We start from the raw sequence: 20496 nt of genomic DNA, 5'->3' as shown, positions 1-20496 counted from the left end.
CTTGCGGGACCTCAACTCTACCCACATTGATTCCACACTTTCTCACTCTGTGTCACTTCTTGCTACTGTTTTAATTTCATTTCTTACTAATGAGGCAACAATGCCCCCTGCCCATCTGCCTGTCCTGTCGATAGAACATGTGTCATTGGATATTTAGTTTCCAGCCCTGATCCCCTTGCAGCCACATCTGTGATACTTATGTCATATCTGCAAATTTCAATCTGCATTGCAATGCAGTGTTTCGTATACTGCTTTCATTTAAGTACAACACCCTCAGTCCTGAGTTGACTGCCCCCTTCTCACAGTTGTTCTGTTATCTGCTGCCCCAGAAGTTAGATTCTTGATTCTTTCCATACTCTCTGTCCTATTACTACTTCTGGAAACTTCAATAACCTCTACTGAACCCTCCACCCATGACCTTCTCCTCCCTTGAATTTTTCCATGCAACTGAACCACCTGCTCATCACTACCTAGTTTAAAGCCCTATCCACAGCCCACATCATGTAATTCGTCACAACTCTGGTCCCAGCATTATTCAGATGGAACCTGTTCCATTGGAACAGCTCCCTCCTTCCCCACTACTGGTATCAATGTCCCATGAATTCGAACCTGTTTCTCCCACTTTCTCCCACATCTTTGAGCCGCACATTTACCTCTTTAATCTTGTTGACCCTGTGCCAATTTGCTTTGGCTCAGGTAGTAATCCAGAGATTATTGCCTTTTTGGTTCTGCTTTTTAATTTAGCTGCTATCTGCTCACATTCCCTTAGCAGAAACTTTCTTCTTTCTACATATATTGTTGGTGCACACGTGGACCACGACAACTGGATCTTCCCCCTCCTACTCCAAGTTCCTCTGCAGCCCAGGTGAGATATCCTGAACCCGAGCACCAGGCAGGCAGCACAGCCTTCGGGACTCTCGATCCTGGCCACAGAGAACAGTGTCTATTCCCTAACTATTCTATCCCCAGTTACAACTACATTTGTAGATGTTGGTGTGTTCACTGAGCTGGGAGGTTTGATAGCAGACGTTTCATCCCCTTACTAGGTGACATCCTCAGTTCTGTGGAGCCTCCCATGAAGTGGTGTTGTCTTGTGCAGGTTCGAATTTATTTGGTCTGGTTTTTGCCACTTCCAGTAGGTGCCGGTTCCAGCTGTGCATTGTAATGGTCGGTACATCGTGTCTAATTCAATGTGTTTGTTAATGGAGTCCGTGGATGCATGCTTAGCCTCCAAGAATTCCCTGGCTGTCCTCTGTTTAACTTGTCCAATGATAGTAGTGTTGTCCCAGTTGAAACTGTATTTTTTCTCATCTGTGTGTATTGAAACCAAGGATATCTGGTTGTGTTGTTTAATTGCTAGCTGGTGTTTGTGGATGCGGGTTGCTACTTGTCTGCCTGTTGTCCCAAGTAGTGTTTTGTGCAGTCTCCACATGGTGTCGTGTAGACTACATTCGTCCTGTCTGTGGTATCTATTGGGTCTTTGACTCTGGTCACTGGCTGTCTTAGTGTGGCTACTGGTTTGTGTGCTGTCATGATTCCTAGCGGTCTGAGTACTCTGGCGGTCAGTTCTGAAGTTTTTTTTACAACTACATTTCTGTTTTCTCCCCCCTCTTGAATGGCTCCCTGTACCATCGTGCTATGGTCAGTTTGCTTATCCTCCCTACAGCCCTCACTCTCATCCACACAGGGAGCAAGAATCTCAAACCTGTTAGACAAGCTCAAGGGCTGAGACACAAATGTTTTGAGTGGGTTAAGTATGGACAGAAAGCAATATTGTGAAGATCAAAAGTCCAAATGACAAGGGTGGGTTGAATTATCTCTCTTAGCTCCTTTTGATTTCAGCAATGATGACACACTATAGTCTGTAAGGTAATGGTCATTCTTCACTTCGGTTATAGGACCTTGTCTTTATTTCTTGGTGGAATTCATACTTTTAAGCTGTCTTGACTTTTTGCCTTTCACTTTCACTGGGACTCAGGGTGAGAGAAACGTTTTTAGTTAGGTGGCTCTGGAGGTCTCTGGCTGCCCTGCCACTTACAGCTTTGTAAAAAACTGTAGCTCAACTAATTGCCTGTCAACTCCAATACTCTTGGTGCTGCTCTATCTCCACTGCTTCTCAAAGCAATATTATCTTATAGAGATGAAAGTGGGCTGCTCTTGATTTTATTCCAAGTTGAAAAATTCTCCTGTTATTTTCAACCATGGAGCAGTTCAACTTCCATTTCAGTTTATATTCAGAAAGGGAAAAAAAAATGTTGTCCCTTACACACACCCTCCCTCATAGCAGTATGTACCATCTACAAGATGTACTGCGGAAATTCACCAAGGCTCCTTAGAAAGCACCTTCCAAACCCATGACAGGTAGCATCTAGAGGGTCAAAAGCAGCAGATACATGGAAACAGCGCCACTTGCAAGCTCTAATCCAAGCTGCTGACCATCCTGACTCAGAAATGTATCATCATTCCTTCAGTATCGCTGGGTCAAAATCATGAATTGTGGATCTATCGTCACCAAATAGATTGTAATGCTTCAAGAAGGCAGCTCACATTCTCAAGGGTAATTAAATGCTGGTCCAGCCATCAAAGCTCTCATTCCCTGAATGAATAAAATAGAAAAATCCCTTTGTACCTTAAAAATCTGCAATCTTGTTCCTTTTAAATAATATTCTGCTTTTATATTTTTGAACTCCTGAAGATCTCCATTCATCTCTTTGTGGAGAGAAGTCCCCTCCTGTTCAGTCTTTGATTTTTATAACCTGTCAGTATTTGTATCATCCTTGTAAATACCTTACAGCACCTTTTATATCTTATTGTAAATGTACCCAGTCACTCTGTGAACCTCCTTCAAAACATTCCTACAATCTTTCAAAGTGGCTGATATTTCTCTGGCAGTGCACATTCAACAATGCAACACACAAAAAGATATTAAAGCCTATTTCTGTCATTGAATATATTCAGGAAAGAAGTCGATCGATTTTTGGCTTTGACAGGATTGTGCGGGCAGGTGAAGTTGAGGTAGATTATCAGCCCTAATCTTGTTCAATGGCCGATCTCTGCTCCTATTTCTTCTGCTCTTACAAAAAACTCTAGTGGAATAACTGGGAAGACAGGGATATATTTTCACTGTTCATTTCAGATTGTTTTATTTGACATTGGTGTCTGTGATAATTGAGGTATCAGTGCTTTTACCCCACCTGTTCACACTTTATATTAATGACTCAGATGAGGGAACTAAATGTAATATATTCAAGTTTACAGATGACACAAAACTAGGTGTGATTGTGAGCTGGGAGGAAGATGCAGTGTGATTTGGATAGATTGAGTGAATGGGAAAATTAATAGCAGATGAAGTACAATGTGGATAAATATGAGGTTATTCACTTTGATAGTAAAAACTTGAAGGCATATTTTCAGAATCATGATAGATTGGGAAACAGGAGGTTTCCCAAGACCTGGGTGTATACCAGTCGCTGAAAATAAGCATGTAGATGCAGTAGGCAGTGAGAAAACCCAATGATATATTGGCCTGCATAGCAAGAGGATTCGAGTACAAGAGCAGGGATATCTTGCTGCACTTGTACAGGGCCTTGGTGAGGCCACATCTGGAGAATTGTGTGCAGTTTTGGCCTCCTTATCTGAGGAACGATATTCTGACTATGGAGGGAGAGCAATGAAGATTTACCGGACTGATTCCTGGGATGGGGTTAGTTAGGCTATATTCACTGGAGTTTAGAAGAATGAGGGGGGCTCTATAGAAACCTATAATACTCTAAAAGTACTCAATAGGGTAAATGCTGGAATTATGTTCCAATGACCGGGGCATCTAGACCAGGGATTAACAGTTTAAGGGTAAGGGGTAGGCTATTTAGGTTGACATGACGAGAAATTTCTTCACCCAGACAGTGCTGAGTCTGCAATCAAACACACAGCCTCAGCAAGCAAGTCTGTAACCTTTCCAATCTACTTAAAGTATGTAATAAGATCCTGAAGAGGATCAACAAAGTAGATGTACAATGGATGTTTCATCTTGCAGGGCAATCTAGAACAAGAGGTCATAGTTTTAGGCTAAGGAATGGCAGATTTAATTCAGAAATGCAGAGGAGTTACTTCCATCAGAGGGACGTGAATCTGTGGAATTCACAAACCCAGATTGTGGTGGACACCAGGACATTGAAGGAGTAGACAGACAGGTTTATAATTAGTCATAGGTTGAACAGTTATGAGGAGTGGGCAGGAGTTGAGACTGAGATATGATCAGTCATGATCTTATTAAATGGTGGAGCAGGCTCGAGGGGCTGAATGCCCACTCCTGCTTCTGGTTCTTATATCCAGTATTTCTCATTCAATTTTGGGGGTTGCTCTTGTCTACTGCAACTGCTAGGAATAGCTGCTGCATCTCCAGCAATGACATGTCTCCTGTTCGCTGTGCCATCACACCTGGAGTCCCCACAACAGACTTTTATTTTCTTTATTCATTCATGGGATGAGGGCATCGCTGGCTAGACTAGCATTTATTGCCCATCCCTAATAGCCCAGAGGGCAGTTTAAAGTCAACCACATTGCTGAGGGTTTAGAGTCACAGATCGGCCAAACCAGGTAATGATGGCAGTTTCCTTCCCTAAAGGGCATTAGTGAACCACATGGGTTTTTCCGATTTAACAAGCTGTAGAGCTGGATGAATACAGCAGGCCAAGCAGTATCAGAGGAGCAGGAAGGCTGACGTTTCGGGCCTAGATAATTGACAGTGGATTCATGGTCTTCATTAGATTCTTAATTCAAGATATGTTTATTGAGTTCAAATTCCACCATCTGCCGTGGCAGGATTTGAACCTGAAAATAATAGAAGGTACCTTTCACATTGCCTTGCAGCCAGAGATGGAACAGGAAGCGCACTCTGGTGAATATGCTCCAGGGTTTCTCTGAGGCTGAATCCTCAGAGCTTCTGCTTTGAATCAACTTTTTAGTAAATATTAAGATATATTTTGTTACATTCAGACATGATTTCGAGTCATCATAAATATGTCAATAATTATGCCAATAATTAGTAATGAGACACAAGTATTTTTGGATTTATAACATCCCAGCATGGACATAGGCCATTCAGTCCCCCATACCTGTTACAGCTCTATGAAAAAGTTTTCAATTTAGTTCCAATCCCTTGCGCTTTTCCATCACTCCCTAATTTTAACCCTTGAGGTATTTATCCAGTTCCCTTTTGAAAGATACAATTGAATTTGCTTCTACTGCCCCTTCAACCAGCATGGTGTTTTGCGTGATTGTCAAGCTTCACTAGCATTTTGAAAATCAATATGCATGCGTGCCTTCGCGGCATTAGTCAGTGTTCTTGACTGGTGGCTGAATCCCGTTTTTCTCCTTTCAATTCTGAACATGTTCATGGCCTATAGTTGCTCCCGTTTCTCTTTCCCAAGCGTGCACGCTTCAGGTCTAACTTGAGACGGTGAGTGCTGGCAGCTTGTTTAGACACGATGGGCATCAGATCAGAAGGGTAATCCTGTTCCTCAGCTGATGTGTGCCATTTGAAGCTTCAGTTTACTATCTGTGCAATGCTTATGAATACAGTGTGCTTTGAAATGGCTGTAGGTGCTTTGACATTCTCTATAAAACTGCTTGCTTGGCAGTGGTGCGTCGAATCAAAGGGGTGCAATAGTCCCGGATGTCATTGTGCCTCTGCGTAATTTGAGAACTGAGTCTTGAGCTGCAAGGTCATGATGTTAATGACAAACCAGTCAAGGCAGTACTTGAACATGGGGAGCCAACTGAGTCATCCTGCACCCTCGGCAATTTATCTATCTCATAGATGTGCCATTGCTTCTGTGGTGTAACTGGGATCCCAAATTATTGCACATTATTATGATCAGATGACCATCTTTTACCCTTCTCCCTCCCACCACCCTTGCCTCCTTTTCTCTTTGTTAGTCACAGGGGCATGGCTAGTGTGTCAGCTATGTTGGTTCCTTTAGCTGCTGTCTGTAAAACATTAAGACAGCAGCCATGGATTGAAAGTTGAGTATTCAACAGCAGCTTCCCTAATCCAGAGGTGGGAAGCCAAGGCCCTGTGGTGCCACATTCCTGACTCTTGTTTCAATAACAACAACTTGTATTCATAACATACCACAGCATGTCTCAGAGGTGTCCCAATGTGAGGTTTGGCCTTTACACTCCCACCATTTGTTACTCAAAGTGTCCAACCTTGCAGCACATAGTATTCCCTTGGCCAATTGCAAAACAAACAGCTTATCCATCAGCCAATTAAAAGATTACTCCTCAGTCCATTGTATGATTTTTGCAATCACACCAATACGTTTTACAAGAAATAAATGAAAGAATTTAAAGAATTGAAAGAACTGAAGTAGATTCTCACTTCTTTCTAATTTGCTTTGATTTTGCTCCTGGATGTTTTGTTTGCACTGGTTTCTTGGGTATTAATTTTTAATTCAAGGAGATTCCAGAAATACTTTCTAAAGTAGGAAGCTCCCTGAGACCCCTTCTTCTTGGACTGCCTGTCTATCACTTTCCATGGGAACGTGTATAGACACAGGGCAAATCTGTGAAATTAATTCATGGGATATGGGCATCACTGGCTGGGCATCGCTTGTTTCCTGTCCCTAATAGCCCCTTGAGAAGGTGGTGGTCAGCTGTCTTGTTGAACCACTGCAGTCCACATGCTGTAGGTAGACCCACGATGCCATTACGGAGGGAATTCCAGGATTTTAACCCAGCACTAGGGAAGGAACGGCGATATATTTCCAAGTCAGAATGGTCAGTAGCTTGGAGAGTAACTTGCAGGGGGTAGTGTTTCAATGTATCACAATGGCACCCTATGAAGTCATCCCTTCTTAAAGTCCACCTCTATGGGCACATAAGTCATATGGGCCTTGTATCCAGGAAGAAATGCTGATTAGCTATTCTCTTGGGGAAATCTCTTCTATGTCTTGGAAGCAAATGGATGGTTTAAAGAATAATTGTTTTCAACCCAGTATTCTTCATACATGCCTGCAAGTTTAGAGACTAGCAGTCTATTCACTGTCAACATATGTTGTTGCCATTTTCCTCCAATTATGAATGCCTTACACCTTCTGTACAGCAAAAAAAAAACCCAAAGGGCCTCCCTTTAACAGCTGCATCATTCAGACTAGTTGGGCAGACTTCAGAATTGGCCACATGACCCCCTTTCATTTCACCCTAAATTAAACAGTTCTGAAACATCATCTTGCAAATGTCATATTTCTAGGTTATTTGGGACTGACCACCAGTAGTTTGACAGTAATTTATGTCGCCTCTGCTATCTGCTTAAAATAGATGTCTCATTGCTTGGTCCGTTCTTTGTGTTCTTGAAGTGAATAAGCGAAGAGAATGTTTGCTGCCTGCTTAGGTCTGGAATTGTAAATACGTTGTGCCTTTAAACAGCCAGTACTGATTAACCACATTGGAAGCTTTTTAATCCCTGTGCATTTGCTGGTTTAGTAACAACCAATACAGCACAGAAGGAATGGCAACCTGTGGGGATGAGATAGCGTAGGGAGAGCCAGCACAACATGGAAGATGTGACTGCAGATGGGAGTGCAGAGCCTGTCATGGTGTTCATGATTGATTGAGAATGCGGCAGTTAAGGAGAACAAGTCCTTTGCCACACAGTCTGGCCTTTGAACAGTGGGGCTGAACGCAGCTGGATTTATCTTACACTTAATGCGTTACTTTGAGACCATATAAATGTTTACCCGTATCAAGAGGACTAAGAGAATTGCTGAACGATGGGATGTATAAAATAGTTTCCAAACTTACTCAATAAGACACCAGATTACTGAGTTAGCCCAGATAATATTTTACACATCCCACCATTTTGAAGGATAATGCTTAATTTCAGTGAAAGCTGGGAATGTGAGTTTTACAGGTGTGGTCAGGAATATGCAGGACTTCCTCTTTATTTGAAACTTTTAGATGGTTTTCATTACATCTGATGTCTTTAACGTCACACTTTCATTTCTAGTGCATCTTATCAAATTCCAAGGAAGGCAAAGATGCTTAGGTTGGAGGCCAAACTAAGATTACTGGGAAACTGCCTGAGTAGATGTCCATTAATCTAAGGGTGAGAGCTGAGGAACTGCACTAAATTAGTCAGTCACCAAGAATTAGAGAACTTTCTTTGATAATGTCAATCACTTCCTCCATACCATCCTGACTTAACTTTCCGATCATCTCATATTCATCCAGTGTTGGCAAAATAAATAATAAGAGCAGTGGAGAGGAAATAACTTGATTGTTTTGTGAAAGAATTGCTATGGACATGGTGGGCTGATCGAAATACCAAGATAAGTGGGAAATTCTTTATAATCGTGTTGAACAAAGCTGATATGAGGGTTTGAATGATTGTAGCTTACATTAAGTTAACAGTGTAAAGGTCAGAGTAGGCACCGAATTTTGTGAAATGTGTAAGTGGTTCCCGTTCCCTTCTTACAATGGGCCTTGGACTTTACAACTTAGTAAAGAACAAATTCACAGACATGGGGCTTGGCTCAACTTTGAATTGTTTATTAAAGTAAACCTCTTAACGCCTGGATCCAAAATCTCTAAGCTGGACGAAATGATAAAAAATACCTTGATTGGTTTGACCAATTTAAATCTGTTCCTGGGAGATTGAGGGAAAGGTAGATGTTAGGATCAGTAAATCAGAAAGAAAGGACAGGTAGAGACAGGTAAATGAACACGATGGTACTAATGGGCTGAAGTGCATCTATTTCAGTGCAAAAAACATTATAGGTAGGGCAGATGAGCTTAGAGCCTGGATCAGTACATGGGACTCTGATGTGGTGGCAATTACAGAGACTTGGTTGAGAGAGGGAGAGGACCCGGCTGCTCAATTTTCCAGCGTTTCGTTCTTTTAGACAAGATAAAGAGGAAGGTAAAAGAGGTGAAGGAGTTGCATTACTAATCAGGAAGAATGTCACATCTGCACTCAGAGAAGACATACTGGAGGGCTCATCCACTGAGGCAATATGGGTAGAGCTCAAAAATAAGATGGGTACAATCACTCTGATAGGATTATGCCATAGGACCTCCCAAAAGCCACCGAAACATTGAGGAAGAAATACGTAGGCAGATTTTGGAAAGATGCAATAACAACAGGGTTGTCATAATGGGTGACTTTAACTTCCTCAATACTGACTGGGACTCCCTTAGAGCAAGAGGCTGAGATGGGGCAGAATTTGTTAAATGCACCCAAGAGGGTTTCTTAAAACAGCATGTGGATAGTCCAACTAGAGGAGGGACCATACTGGACCTTGCGTTGGCTAACGAGTCTGGCCAGGTGACTGACCTTTCAGTGGGAGAGCATTTTGGTAACAGTGGTCATAATTCCTTAAGTTTTAAGATAGCTGCGAATAAGGATAAGTCAGGACCTTGCAAGAAGGTACTAAATTGGGGGACAGCAAATTGTCAGTATTAGGCAGGAGCTAGAGTGTGTTAATTGGGAGGAGCTGTTATCAGGCAACCTGTGGGACATGTGGGAGTTGTTTAAAGATTTGCCGATCAGAGTTCAGGACCGGCATGTTCCAGTTAGGAGGAAGAACAAGGATGGCAAGGTAAGGGACCCTTGGATAATGAGGGAGTTTGTGAATTTAGTCAAAAGGCAAAAAAGCATATGTAAGGTTTAGGAAGCTAAAATCAGACAGGGCCTGTGATGAAAACACAAAGCAGGAAAGTACTCAAGCAGGGAATTAGGAAAGCAAAGAGGGGCCATGAAATGACCTTGGCAAGTAGGGTTAAAGAGGCATTCTATAGATACATTAAAAACAAAAGAATAACTAGGGAGAAGGTAGGACCACTCAAAGATAAGGGAGTGAACTTGTGCTTGGAGGCAGAGGATGTGGGTGAGATCCTAAATGAGTACTTTGCATTGGTATTCACCCAGGAGAAGGATATGAAGGATAGTGAGATTTGTGTCGAGCATGCTAATATGCTAGGGTATTTTGAGATCAAGAAAGAAGCGGTGCTGGGTGTCTTGAAGAGTATTAAGGTGGACAAGCTATTGGAGAGAATTCTTTACGGATAGGATTTACATGCATTTGGAAAAGCATGGCCTAATTAGGTGCAGTCAGCATGGCTTTGTGCGGGGCAGGTCATTACTAACTGATTGAATTTTTCAAGGAGGTGACAGAGGATAGAGCAGTGGATGTTATTTACATGGATTTTAGTAACATTTTTGGTAAGATCCCTCATGGCAGGCTCAACTAAAAGATTAAGATGTATGGGATCCATGGTGACTTGGCCACGTGGATTCAGAATTGGCTTGCCCACAGAAGGTAGAGGGTCGTGGTGAAAGGGTTTTCTTTCTGGCTGAATGTCCATGACTAGTGGTGGTCCGCAGGGATCCATACTGGGACTTCTGCTGTTTGTGATACTTATAAATGATTGGGATGAAAGTGTAGATGGGTGGGTTATTAAATTTGCAGGTGATACAAAGATCGGTAAAGTTGTGGATAATATAAATAGTTGTCAAAGAGTACAGCTGGATATAGATAGTTGCAGATATGGGCAGAGAAATGGCAGATGGAGTTTAATCCGGGTAAGTATAAGGTGCTGCACTTTAGGAGATCAAATATTGAGGAAAAGTATACGGTTGACGGCAAGACCTTGAACAGCACTGATGTACAGAGGGATCTTGGGGTTCAAATCCATAGCTCCCTGAAAGTGACCACACAAGTAGATAGGGTGGTAAAGGAGGTGTATGGCATGCTTGCCTTTACTGGTCGGGGACTTCAGTACAAGAGTCAGGATGTCATGTCACAGCTTTATAAGACATTGGTTAGGCCCCACTTAGAGTATTGCATTCAATTCTGGTCACCACATTACAGGAAGGATGTGGAGGCTTTGACAAGGGTGAGAAGATGTTTACCAGGATGCTGCCTGGATTAAAGGGTATGAGCGAGAAGGAAAGGATAGAAAAACTTAACAACAACAACCCTTCTGAGGAAGGGTCACAGGACCCGAAACGTTAACTCTGTTTTCTCCTTCACAGATGCTGCCAGACCTGCTGAGCTTTTCCAGCAACTTTGTTTTTGTTCCTGATTTACAACATCTGCAGTTCTTTTTGTTTTCTTTAATAGAAAAACTTAAGTTGTTTTCTCTAGAGTGGCGGAGGCGAAGGGGAGACTTGACAGAAGTCTATAAAATTATGAGATGCATCGATATGGTTGATGATCATAATCTTTTTCCCAGAGTTGAAATGTCTAATACTAGGGGGCGTGCATTTAAAGTGAGGGAGGAAAGTTCAAAGGAGACGTGAGAGGCAAGTTTTTTTACACAGAGTAGTAGGAGTTTGAAACATATTGCCAGGCTGATGGTGGAGGCAAATACATTAGGGACATTAAGAGAGTGATAGATAAGCACATGTATATGCAAGGAAAGGAGGGATATGGACCAAGGGCAGGTAGAAGGGATTAGCATCATGTTCGGCACAACATCATGAGCCAAAGGGCCTGTTCCTATGCTGTATAATTGTATGTTCTATGATTTAGCCTTGGCTCCCATCTAAAGCACACAGTCGCCACAACATATCAGAAAACAACCTCTACTGAGAAATCACAGGCAAAATCTCTCATTTCTGCCCCAAACCTTACTTAATTCAGTCCCAAAACCCCTGTATTTGGATAACACAGTGTGGAGCTGGAGGAACACAGCAGGCCAGGCAGCATCAGAGGAGCAGGAAAGCTGACATTTCAGGTCGGGACCCTTCTTCAGAAATGGGGGAGGGGGAAGGGAGCTCTGAAATAAATAGTCAGAGGAGGGGTGGGGCTGGGGAAGGTAGGTGGGATGGTGATAGGTGAGTGCAGGAAGGCAGTGGTGGAGATTGGCCAGTGAGGTGGGAGGAGTGGATAAGTGGGAGAGAAGATGGACAGGTCAAGGGGGTGGGGATGAGAGGGAGGGTTGGTCATGGGATGAGGCCAGGGGTGGGGAAATTTTGGAGCTAGTAAAGTCCACATTGAGACCATTGGGTTGTAGGCTCCCAAGGCGGAATATGAGGTGTTGCTACTCAAGTGTCTGGGTGGCATCGTTGTGACCCTGGAGGTGGCCCAGGATGAACATGTCGTCGGGGAGTTGAAGTGGTTTGCGACTGGAAGGTGTTGTCGTTTGTTGCAAACAGAGCGCAGGTGCTTTACAAAAGTGGCCTCCAAGCCTCCGCTTGGTCTCACCAATGTACAGGAGGCCACATCGGGAACTGCGGATACAATAGACCACATTAGTGGATGTGCAGGTGAACATCTGTCTGATGTGGAAGGTTTTTTTGGTGGCTTGAATGGAGATGAGGGGGGAGGTGTAGGGGCAGGTGTAGCACTTCCTGCGGTTGCAGGGAAAGGTGCTGGGGGTGATGGGGCTAGTGGGGAGTGTGGAACGGACGAGGGAGTTGTGGAGAGAGCGGTCCCTCTGGAAGGCAGATAGGGGTGGAGAGGGACATATATCCTGTATTTGGCTGTTTCCTTTTGATTATCTTATTCTCTCAGCCCCATTATCCTCAAAAGCTGTATGGCAATTCCCCACCTCCCCTCCCCAGAAGATAAAACACATCCATCTCTGAACATTAACTTCTGCGGCTGTGTGACCCCTGTCCTTGGCATATAGAGTCTCTACACAAGTATGAAATATGAGCTGTCAGTGAGCACATGTTAATATATACATCTTTCAACAATAGTGAGAAATTTTTTTACACAGTTCCGAGAGAGGAAGCATACATACGCACAATTGCAATCACATGTCGATTGCTAATTGTTAATCATCTGCCTGCCTGTTTAAATGTGTGACGGTTGTTTTTCAAAATAAAGTGTTTATTTATTTAGACCAAAAATTCTACTGCAGACTAAAATTATCCAGATTTTCTCTAGGTGTCAGAATTCTGGAATTTTACTGACTTTTGTTCATGACCTGATTGAACAAAGTATCCTAACAGTGTGACTGTTGCCTCTCCTTTAAAAACCGTGAGAGTACAGGTTGAAAATGTGTAGGATTTTTTAAAACTGTGAGCTCATGTGAGGACGGACATGGTGGGGGCACATCTTTACAAGTTGGGGGCAATGCTTGTGTAGTTGGTAACTGAGTCTTGGTTTTCAGTGCTGTTTTGTTCTTCTCTGCAGGCATACTCTGTGTATGACGAGGACATTGGCTATTGCCAGGGCCAGTCTTTCCTTGCTGCTGTACTTCTGCTGCATGTAAGTAGATTGTTTTGCTTCGGAGAATTTTGTGCCACCATGTGTGACACGTCAGCAAGAACTTCTGACCTTCATCCGCAGTGTGGCAATCACTTCCTGCACACGTAGCTGGCTAGTCAACCAGTTCATGAAGTTAATGAGGTTTTCAAATGGTCCTGCAGGTTACACTAAAGGTTGCCCCCATTTTACTTCACATGAGCAGGTACTTCACAGTTATCAGGTGGCTGTCTGCCATAGGAATGTATGGAACTCGCAAGTGAAGAAACTCCACCTGGTAGTGAAATTCCAGCCCACAGGCATTCACTGAAGCCGTGGCTGCTGATGCCAGGCAAGACATAACTCCCCCTCCCTCACATCAAGCTTCCTCAAATAGAAATATGATGACAACCAGATCATCTGTTTCAGCAAAGACGATCAAGAGCTAAATGTTAATTGTTCAGGACACCCAGGAGAACTGCCCTGCTCTTCTTTAAAATGATGCCATGGGCTCATTTACGTACCCTGGGAGGTAGACCAAACTTTGATTTAATGTTGCATCCAAAAGATGGCGTGTCTGATGGAGCGGCGCTCATTTCACAGAATCACAAGCTTGTTACAATGCTGAAGGAAGCACGCACTGGCTCACTGAATAAGCATCATTACTTAGTGCCATTCTGCCTTTTCTCAAAAGTCCTGCACGTAATTAAATAATCATCTGCCTGCTCTTTTGAATGCCTCACTCCATATTATTTCCACCAAAGTGCAGTTTACAATGCTTCCATGTTTTGTCTCATTCACAAATTTGGAAATTGTCCCCTGCACATCAAGCACATCAAGATCTAGATCACTAATATAAAATATCCATTAAAGGTTACTCTTTGTTTCCTCACCGTCAACTGATATTATATTCATGTTACTAATTCTTCCTTTTTATCTTCATAAAAGGCTTTTTTAGAAGTCTGGCATGTGGAATTGTGTCACACCATATATGTCACCCCAAAAGCATTGTCCTCATCAATTCTCCCTTAACTCCCCAAAAATCTCCAGCAAATTGGTTAGACGCTATTTTCTGTAAGAAATTGGTGCTGGAGTTTCTGAAATAATCACACTTTTCCATGTGACTATTACAGTAAATGATTCTCAAATACTGTTTAAAAAAGTTCCCTGTCACTGAAGTTAAACTGCTGGTTTATCCTTACAAACTTTCCTGAACAAGAGCACAATGTTTCTAGTTCTTCAGTTCTCCATCACCTCTCTGAGTCTGGGGAGGACTGAAAGATTGTGGCCAGTGACTCTACAATTTCCACTCTCTCTTCCTTCAATATTCTTGGATCATTTGGTTCCAGTGTCATATAACTTTAAATACCGCAACCTGTCCAATACCCCTCCTTATCAATTTTAAAACTTTCTGATGAATGTGCTTCCTCCTCTGTTACTATAGCCGTGGCAGTATTTCCTTCCTTTGGAAAGACACATTCGAGATATTTATTTAATACCTCAGCCATGTTCCCTGCCTCCATTTATAAATCTCGTTGGTTGTAATTAGCCTTACCCTTCCATCTACCACACTTTTGCTTCTTTTGTGTTCTGTAGTGGACATTGAAATTCCCCTTTATATGAGCTGCCAGTCTTTATTCTTAACCTCTCTTTGCTATTCTTACAAATGTATTCACCTCCCTTCTGAACCTTTTGCTTTCAGCTTGGCTCTCGGTTGTACTTTCTACCTGACATCGGTCATAAACAAATGTTTTCTTCTTTCTCTACCTCCATTTGCATCATGAGAGCTCTGAATTTGTTTTCCCTACCTCCTCCTTTTGAAGGAGTATATCTCAACTGACCTGAACCATCTCTTCTTTGAAAGTACCCAATTGCTCAGCTACTGTTTATGTTGCCAACCTTCAGTTTCAGTCTATCCAATCCAGCTGTGCTCTTGCCCTATTGAGCTCAGCTCTCACGCAGTTAATTATTACTCTGGGCTGTCCTTTGTTCTTTCCCATTGTCATTCTAAACCTTATGGTGCAATGATCATGGAATCCTATAAGCTTCCCCCACTGAACTTGATCTACTTGGTCCACCTCCTTCCCAAGAACCCGAGCAGTTCCTCTTTTCTTGTTGGACTGGACACACACTGTTGTAGAAAATTCTCCTGAATACAAACTAGGAATGACCACTGAGCAATATGATTGTACCGTTTTCGTTCCTTAGCTTTCATCAAATTCATTCTGTTCTTGAAGTCTCTTTTACATCCGGTTTCCCTATCGCTGCACTGAACTCCATAACCAACAGTGCTAACTCCCTTTCTCCCTTTCCTGTCTTTTCTGAACATCTTGTAACCAGGATTATTTAACACCCATTCCTGCCTAGTCTTCAATCATGTCTCTGTTGAAGCCACAATATCATCATTTCACCTAGCAATCTGCACCCATACCTCAACAAACTTATTGACTACATGCTGTACATTTACAAATGTGTCACCCTGATTTAGATTTATTTCATTTCTTTCTTTCTGCAGCTTCACCTATTAGTTTACTATCTGTTAGTGCTATCTGCCTTTCCCTGAATTCTTGTGCACCCGGGTAGTACTTTCTGACAGGTTCTCCGGGTTCTCAACTCCCTACCTTCCCTTCTCCACCCACGTTAGTTTGAAACCCCTGCCGCCCACAGCACTAGCCAAATGCCATCCAAGAAATTCTGTCCCAGGTTCAACTCATCCAGCTTGCACAGATGCCATCTTCTCCAGAGCCAATCTCAGTGTCCGAGAAGGCCTGTGCTGTATTTCTAAGTGCGCATTCATCTGCCTTGTCCTCCCATTTCATTTTTATCAGTATCCTGCACAGAAACCAATATAATAAGAGGGATCTTGGAGGAAATCCTGCATTATCTGCTTTGCTTTCTTTAACTGCTTGGAGTTACCCGTTCTCTAAATGCTTGCATGCCTCTAACCTGCAGTGTGACCGTGTCTCTGAATGTGCTATCCACGTAGTTCTCTTCCTGGCAGATGTACGACATTGACTTCAGCATCTCTGTAGCTGAAGCTTTTACAGCTGGTGATCTATCCTGAGTCTGTCTTGGTTTTGTGAAGTGTCCAAAATTCCCCAATTGCCAGAAGATGGGCATATTGTACCTTAATATTACTTTTGTACTGTTTGCTTTCAACTCATTTATCTTGTGTTGGGTTGTTTTATAAATTTACATTCTTCCAAAATTTCCTGACTTTGAAATGCAGTCCCTAGCAGCTTCTACTCATAAAGTAACCTCTTCTATTTCCCCTTCACTGAATTCCCGCTCAGCAAGCTTAAAATCTTAGTGATCGCAAGAACTGCAGATGCTGGAGTCAGAGTCAAATCTCCAATCCTGATGAAGGGTCTAGGCCCAACACATCGACTCTCCTGCACCTCTGATTCTGCCTGACCGGCTGTGTTCCTCCAGCTCCACACTGTATTGACTCAAGCTTAAGATCTTGCAATTAACCTGACTGTAAAAGCACCTATTCTCCCATGCACCGAATTCTCACTTTGTATCAACTTCCCCAAGTATGCACTGTCTTGTCTCAGTCTGACCATGTACCCCTTTCTGCCCACACTGCGCTCGGAGTGCCTGCCTAGACTTGGTGCTCAGTGTCCAGAGTGAGCCTTTAAACCTATAGGCTCAGCCGAGAGTGCTACCTATGAGTAACAGCAAACATTGGTGGCTCCAGGGCCAAACAAGGATGTTAATCTGATCTGCACAGAGGCTACCATGGTTAACAAATGTCTTCCTGACCTGAATATCTATTCGTAGATGCCAGAGGAGCAGGCGTTCTGCGTCTTGGTGAAGATCATGTATGATTATGGTCTCCGGGATCTCTACAAGAACAACTTTGAGGATCTGCATTGCAAATTTTACCAACTGGAGAGGCTACTCCAGGTAAGCACCATGTACCTGTGTCACCAAAACCTCCTGCCACACAATGATCTAATTGGATGTTTTATGAGTTTATTAAATGTTGTCTTGTATTTTTCCTCAGAATTAAAAATTGCATTTCAATTTTCACTTGAATGGGTATTTGGAATGAGTTGTATTTCTCTGCAACAACATGTGGGCGGGGTTTCACTGCTGCCACTTCAGTGAGTGTTGAGCTGGTAGTGCAGTTCGCCGACCCCTTTTTGGAACCTCGTTTAGCCCCGTTCAATAATTTCAATTGTGGTAATGTTGCCAGTTGTCACTAGTCCTCTTTGCAGCATTGTGATGGAATATTTTCGATCTACTTGAGAGGGTATATGGAGGCTTGTTTGTATGTTTCTTCTGAAAGACAGTCCCTCTAGTAGTGCAGTACCCTCTCAGTTGCACATTGGGTGGTTGGTCTAAATCATGGCTTATGTCTTCATTTGGGGCTTAGGCTTGAAATCACAACCCTTTGACTCAGAATCCAGACCCATGGTAGCCATCATTTCTAAGATTGTTAATCTGAAACCTGAGTGCATGGGTGGACACTTGAATTATTAATGTCTAAAAGGTTGGACTGCAGGCTGTTCATGGAAACTAAAATTCTGCACTGATTCTGAGTTTACATGTATCAATGGGGCCTATTGAAGCAAGCAAGGAGAACTTTGGTGGGTTTGCATGGGACTGCGAAAGGAATTCATTGGAAATTGCTGCTGATTGAATGGCCTATTACTGAAGCCATCTCAATGAAAAGGCTTTGGTCAAAACCCTAAAGGGAAGTTTGGAAATTGTAAAGCAGTCAGGAGTATCATCCATCCAACATACGGATAGTGAGTCCTAGTGTGGGAAACCCCAGCATGGAGCAACTGTAGGCTATAGAAGGAATGTGATGTCTAGCCTTTAACTTTATTTCATTATTTTCCTAATTTGTATTATGAAGAATTATAATGCAGAACTCTTAGCATTTTTCTTCATTTCTGTACTTTTGTACCGAGTCTATTTTAGTACCTAAGATTTGTAACTAGGTACTTTGTACCTAAGGAGATAGTAAGAACTGCAGATGCTGGAGGCCTGAGCCAATACAGTGTGGACCTGGAGGAACACAACAGGCCAGACAGCATCAGAGGGGCAGGAAAGTCGATGTTTTGGGTCGGGACCCTTCATCAAGACATCCTGATCCAACACGTCGACTTGCCCGCTCTTCTGATGCTGCCTGACCCGCTCTGTTCCTGCAGCTCCACACTGTATCAACCATTTTATACTTAAGATGGCACTATATGTGGCAACATTGTACACTTCTCACTGTACTCCTGTACTTTTGTACTTGAGTACACATGATAATAAAACCTAATTCTAATTCTATATACTTCACCTGTCACACCTTCGGAGTTACAGATTCTGCCCCACGCCTGCAGATATCTGTGCCAGTGTTTTCGCAAAAGATAACTGTAAAAAAAAAACCAGCTAACAGAGCACAGTTTTGGATGAATTTGTGTACTCAAAAACTTAAAAAAAGAAAATCCTGATTAATTTATGAAATATAAGTTTTAGTCACTTCATAGTTCTTAACTTGAGTATTTATAATGTAAATTATTGTTCCTCTTTGAGATTTGGTATTCTTAAGATTCTGACCTGATGAGTACAAGATGAAAAGCTTCAACAGAGTGTCAGTTTTCTTAACAATGCTATGGTTACTTTGTACAGAAACAGGAACAACTACAGTACCTACAGATGGAGTGAAACCTCTGCTGCTCAGACTTGCAGATAGCATGACCAGTTGATGTAGCTTCCTATTTAATGGGGTGGTACTACATCAATGCCACTTGCATCCATTTCCAGAAATGCTTGTGTGACAGTATCACAAATGGGAATGCAGTGAAGTGTTCAGCAGTGAACTGCATCACTTGGTAACCTGAGCTTCTCATTCTGTCCACAATGTTGCCATTTCTGTACTCATGCAGTGTTTACAGTACACTGAGTGACCATTCAGTCCATCAAACCCGTACCAGCTCTTTGCAATGGCAACTCAGCTAGTCCCACTCCCTCCCATTTTCCATGTAGTGCTGCACTTTTTCTTTTAACCCACCGAACTGCTTATTCTATCGCAAAAGCCATAATTGAATCTGCCTCTTTCACTCTGCGAGGCTGTGCATCCGGATTGTAATCACTCACAGCGTGAACAAAGGTTTTCCTTGTGTTTCCTCTGGCTTTTCTGCCAATTCCTTTCAATCCATAGCCTGTGTTTCTCGATCTTCCCACTAATGGGAATGGGTTCTCTCTATCTACACTATGTCCTTCATAACTTTGAACAATTCCATCAAATCCCCTTCTCTTCTCAAAGGAAAACAGCCCAGTTTTTCATTTGGATGATTGGCTGATGGTTTCTTGTCACGTGTAACCATTGTTCCACTATGCTGTATGGGATCTAAGGTGAACTGCCAATAATGATGTACTCATGATCGTTTAAATATCACCCCATTTCTCGATTGCAAAAAATGGATTCTTAATATTGCACCTTATTACATGGTAATATTGGAGTCCTGCTCAGTTTGTTTAAAGCACTCAGCGTGAGCTGCTTTCTGCTGTCATTATGGCCTCCACAATGGTTGCCTGTTACTTGAAGAGTGTGTATTGGAGTCAAGCCCCTAATTCTTGTTTGGTATTTGCAGGAACAATTGCCTGAACTCCACAATCACTTCATGGATCTGAACTTGGAGGCACACATGTATGCTTCGCAGTGGTTCCTCACACTCTTCACTGTCAAGTTCCCACTCTGCATGGTCTTCCACATCATCGATCTGCTGCTCTCTGAGGTAAGAATGCACACACTTTCACTCTCACTTTTGCTCACTTACAATTTCTCACACACTCCTCTCCTCTCTCACATGCTCTTACACTCTGCCATACACATTCTCACTCTCTCACATACTCCTGTACTGTCACATGCTCTTACACTCTTACACTGTATCATACACACTTACACCCTCTCACATGCCCTTACACTCACTCAGGCGCTGTTACACTTTGTCAGACACTCTCACATGTTCTTACACTCTGTCATACACACACACTCTCTCACACTCACACCCTTAGACCATCTCACACACTCTTACACTCTCTCACATGCTCGTGCATTCTTGTGTACTGTTATGATCTGTCATACACACAACACTGTCACACACGGTTACACTTTCACATGTTCATACACTCTCGCATGTTCATACACTCAGTCACATGCTTTTACAGTCTTTCACAAGCTCTTGCACTCACACACTCTTACACTCTGTCACGTATTCTTCAGTCTTTCACAAGCTCTTACACTGTCTCGCTCTCACGCTCTGTCTCACGCTCTCACGCTCTGTCTCACGCTCTC

General features: G+C 42.7%; 1 protein-coding gene across 1 annotated transcript in view; it reads left to right on the top strand.

Annotated features, from left to right (window-relative positions):
* The window catches only part of LOC109923962 (rab GTPase-activating protein 1-like), a 133996-nt gene that overhangs the window by 8525 nt on the left and 104975 nt on the right, over positions 1–20496 (top strand). Inside the window, exons 2-4 of the mRNA XM_048601797.1 lie at positions 13146–13220; positions 16980–17105; positions 19793–19936. Of these exons, the coding sequence (XP_048457754.1) occupies positions 16980–17105; positions 19793–19936 (270 nt within the window). The 5' untranslated portion in view covers positions 13146–13220. The remainder of the gene's footprint in view (positions 1–13145; positions 13221–16979; positions 17106–19792; positions 19937–20496) is intronic.

This window comes from Rhincodon typus, chromosome 10, assembly GCF_021869965.1.
Source record: "Rhincodon typus isolate 14 chromosome 10, sRhiTyp1.1, whole genome shotgun sequence".
NCBI lineage: Eukaryota > Metazoa > Chordata > Chondrichthyes > Orectolobiformes > Rhincodontidae > Rhincodon > Rhincodon typus.
Note: the sequence above shows the minus strand (reverse complement) of the source record. Positions and strands in the feature narration are given on the sequence as shown.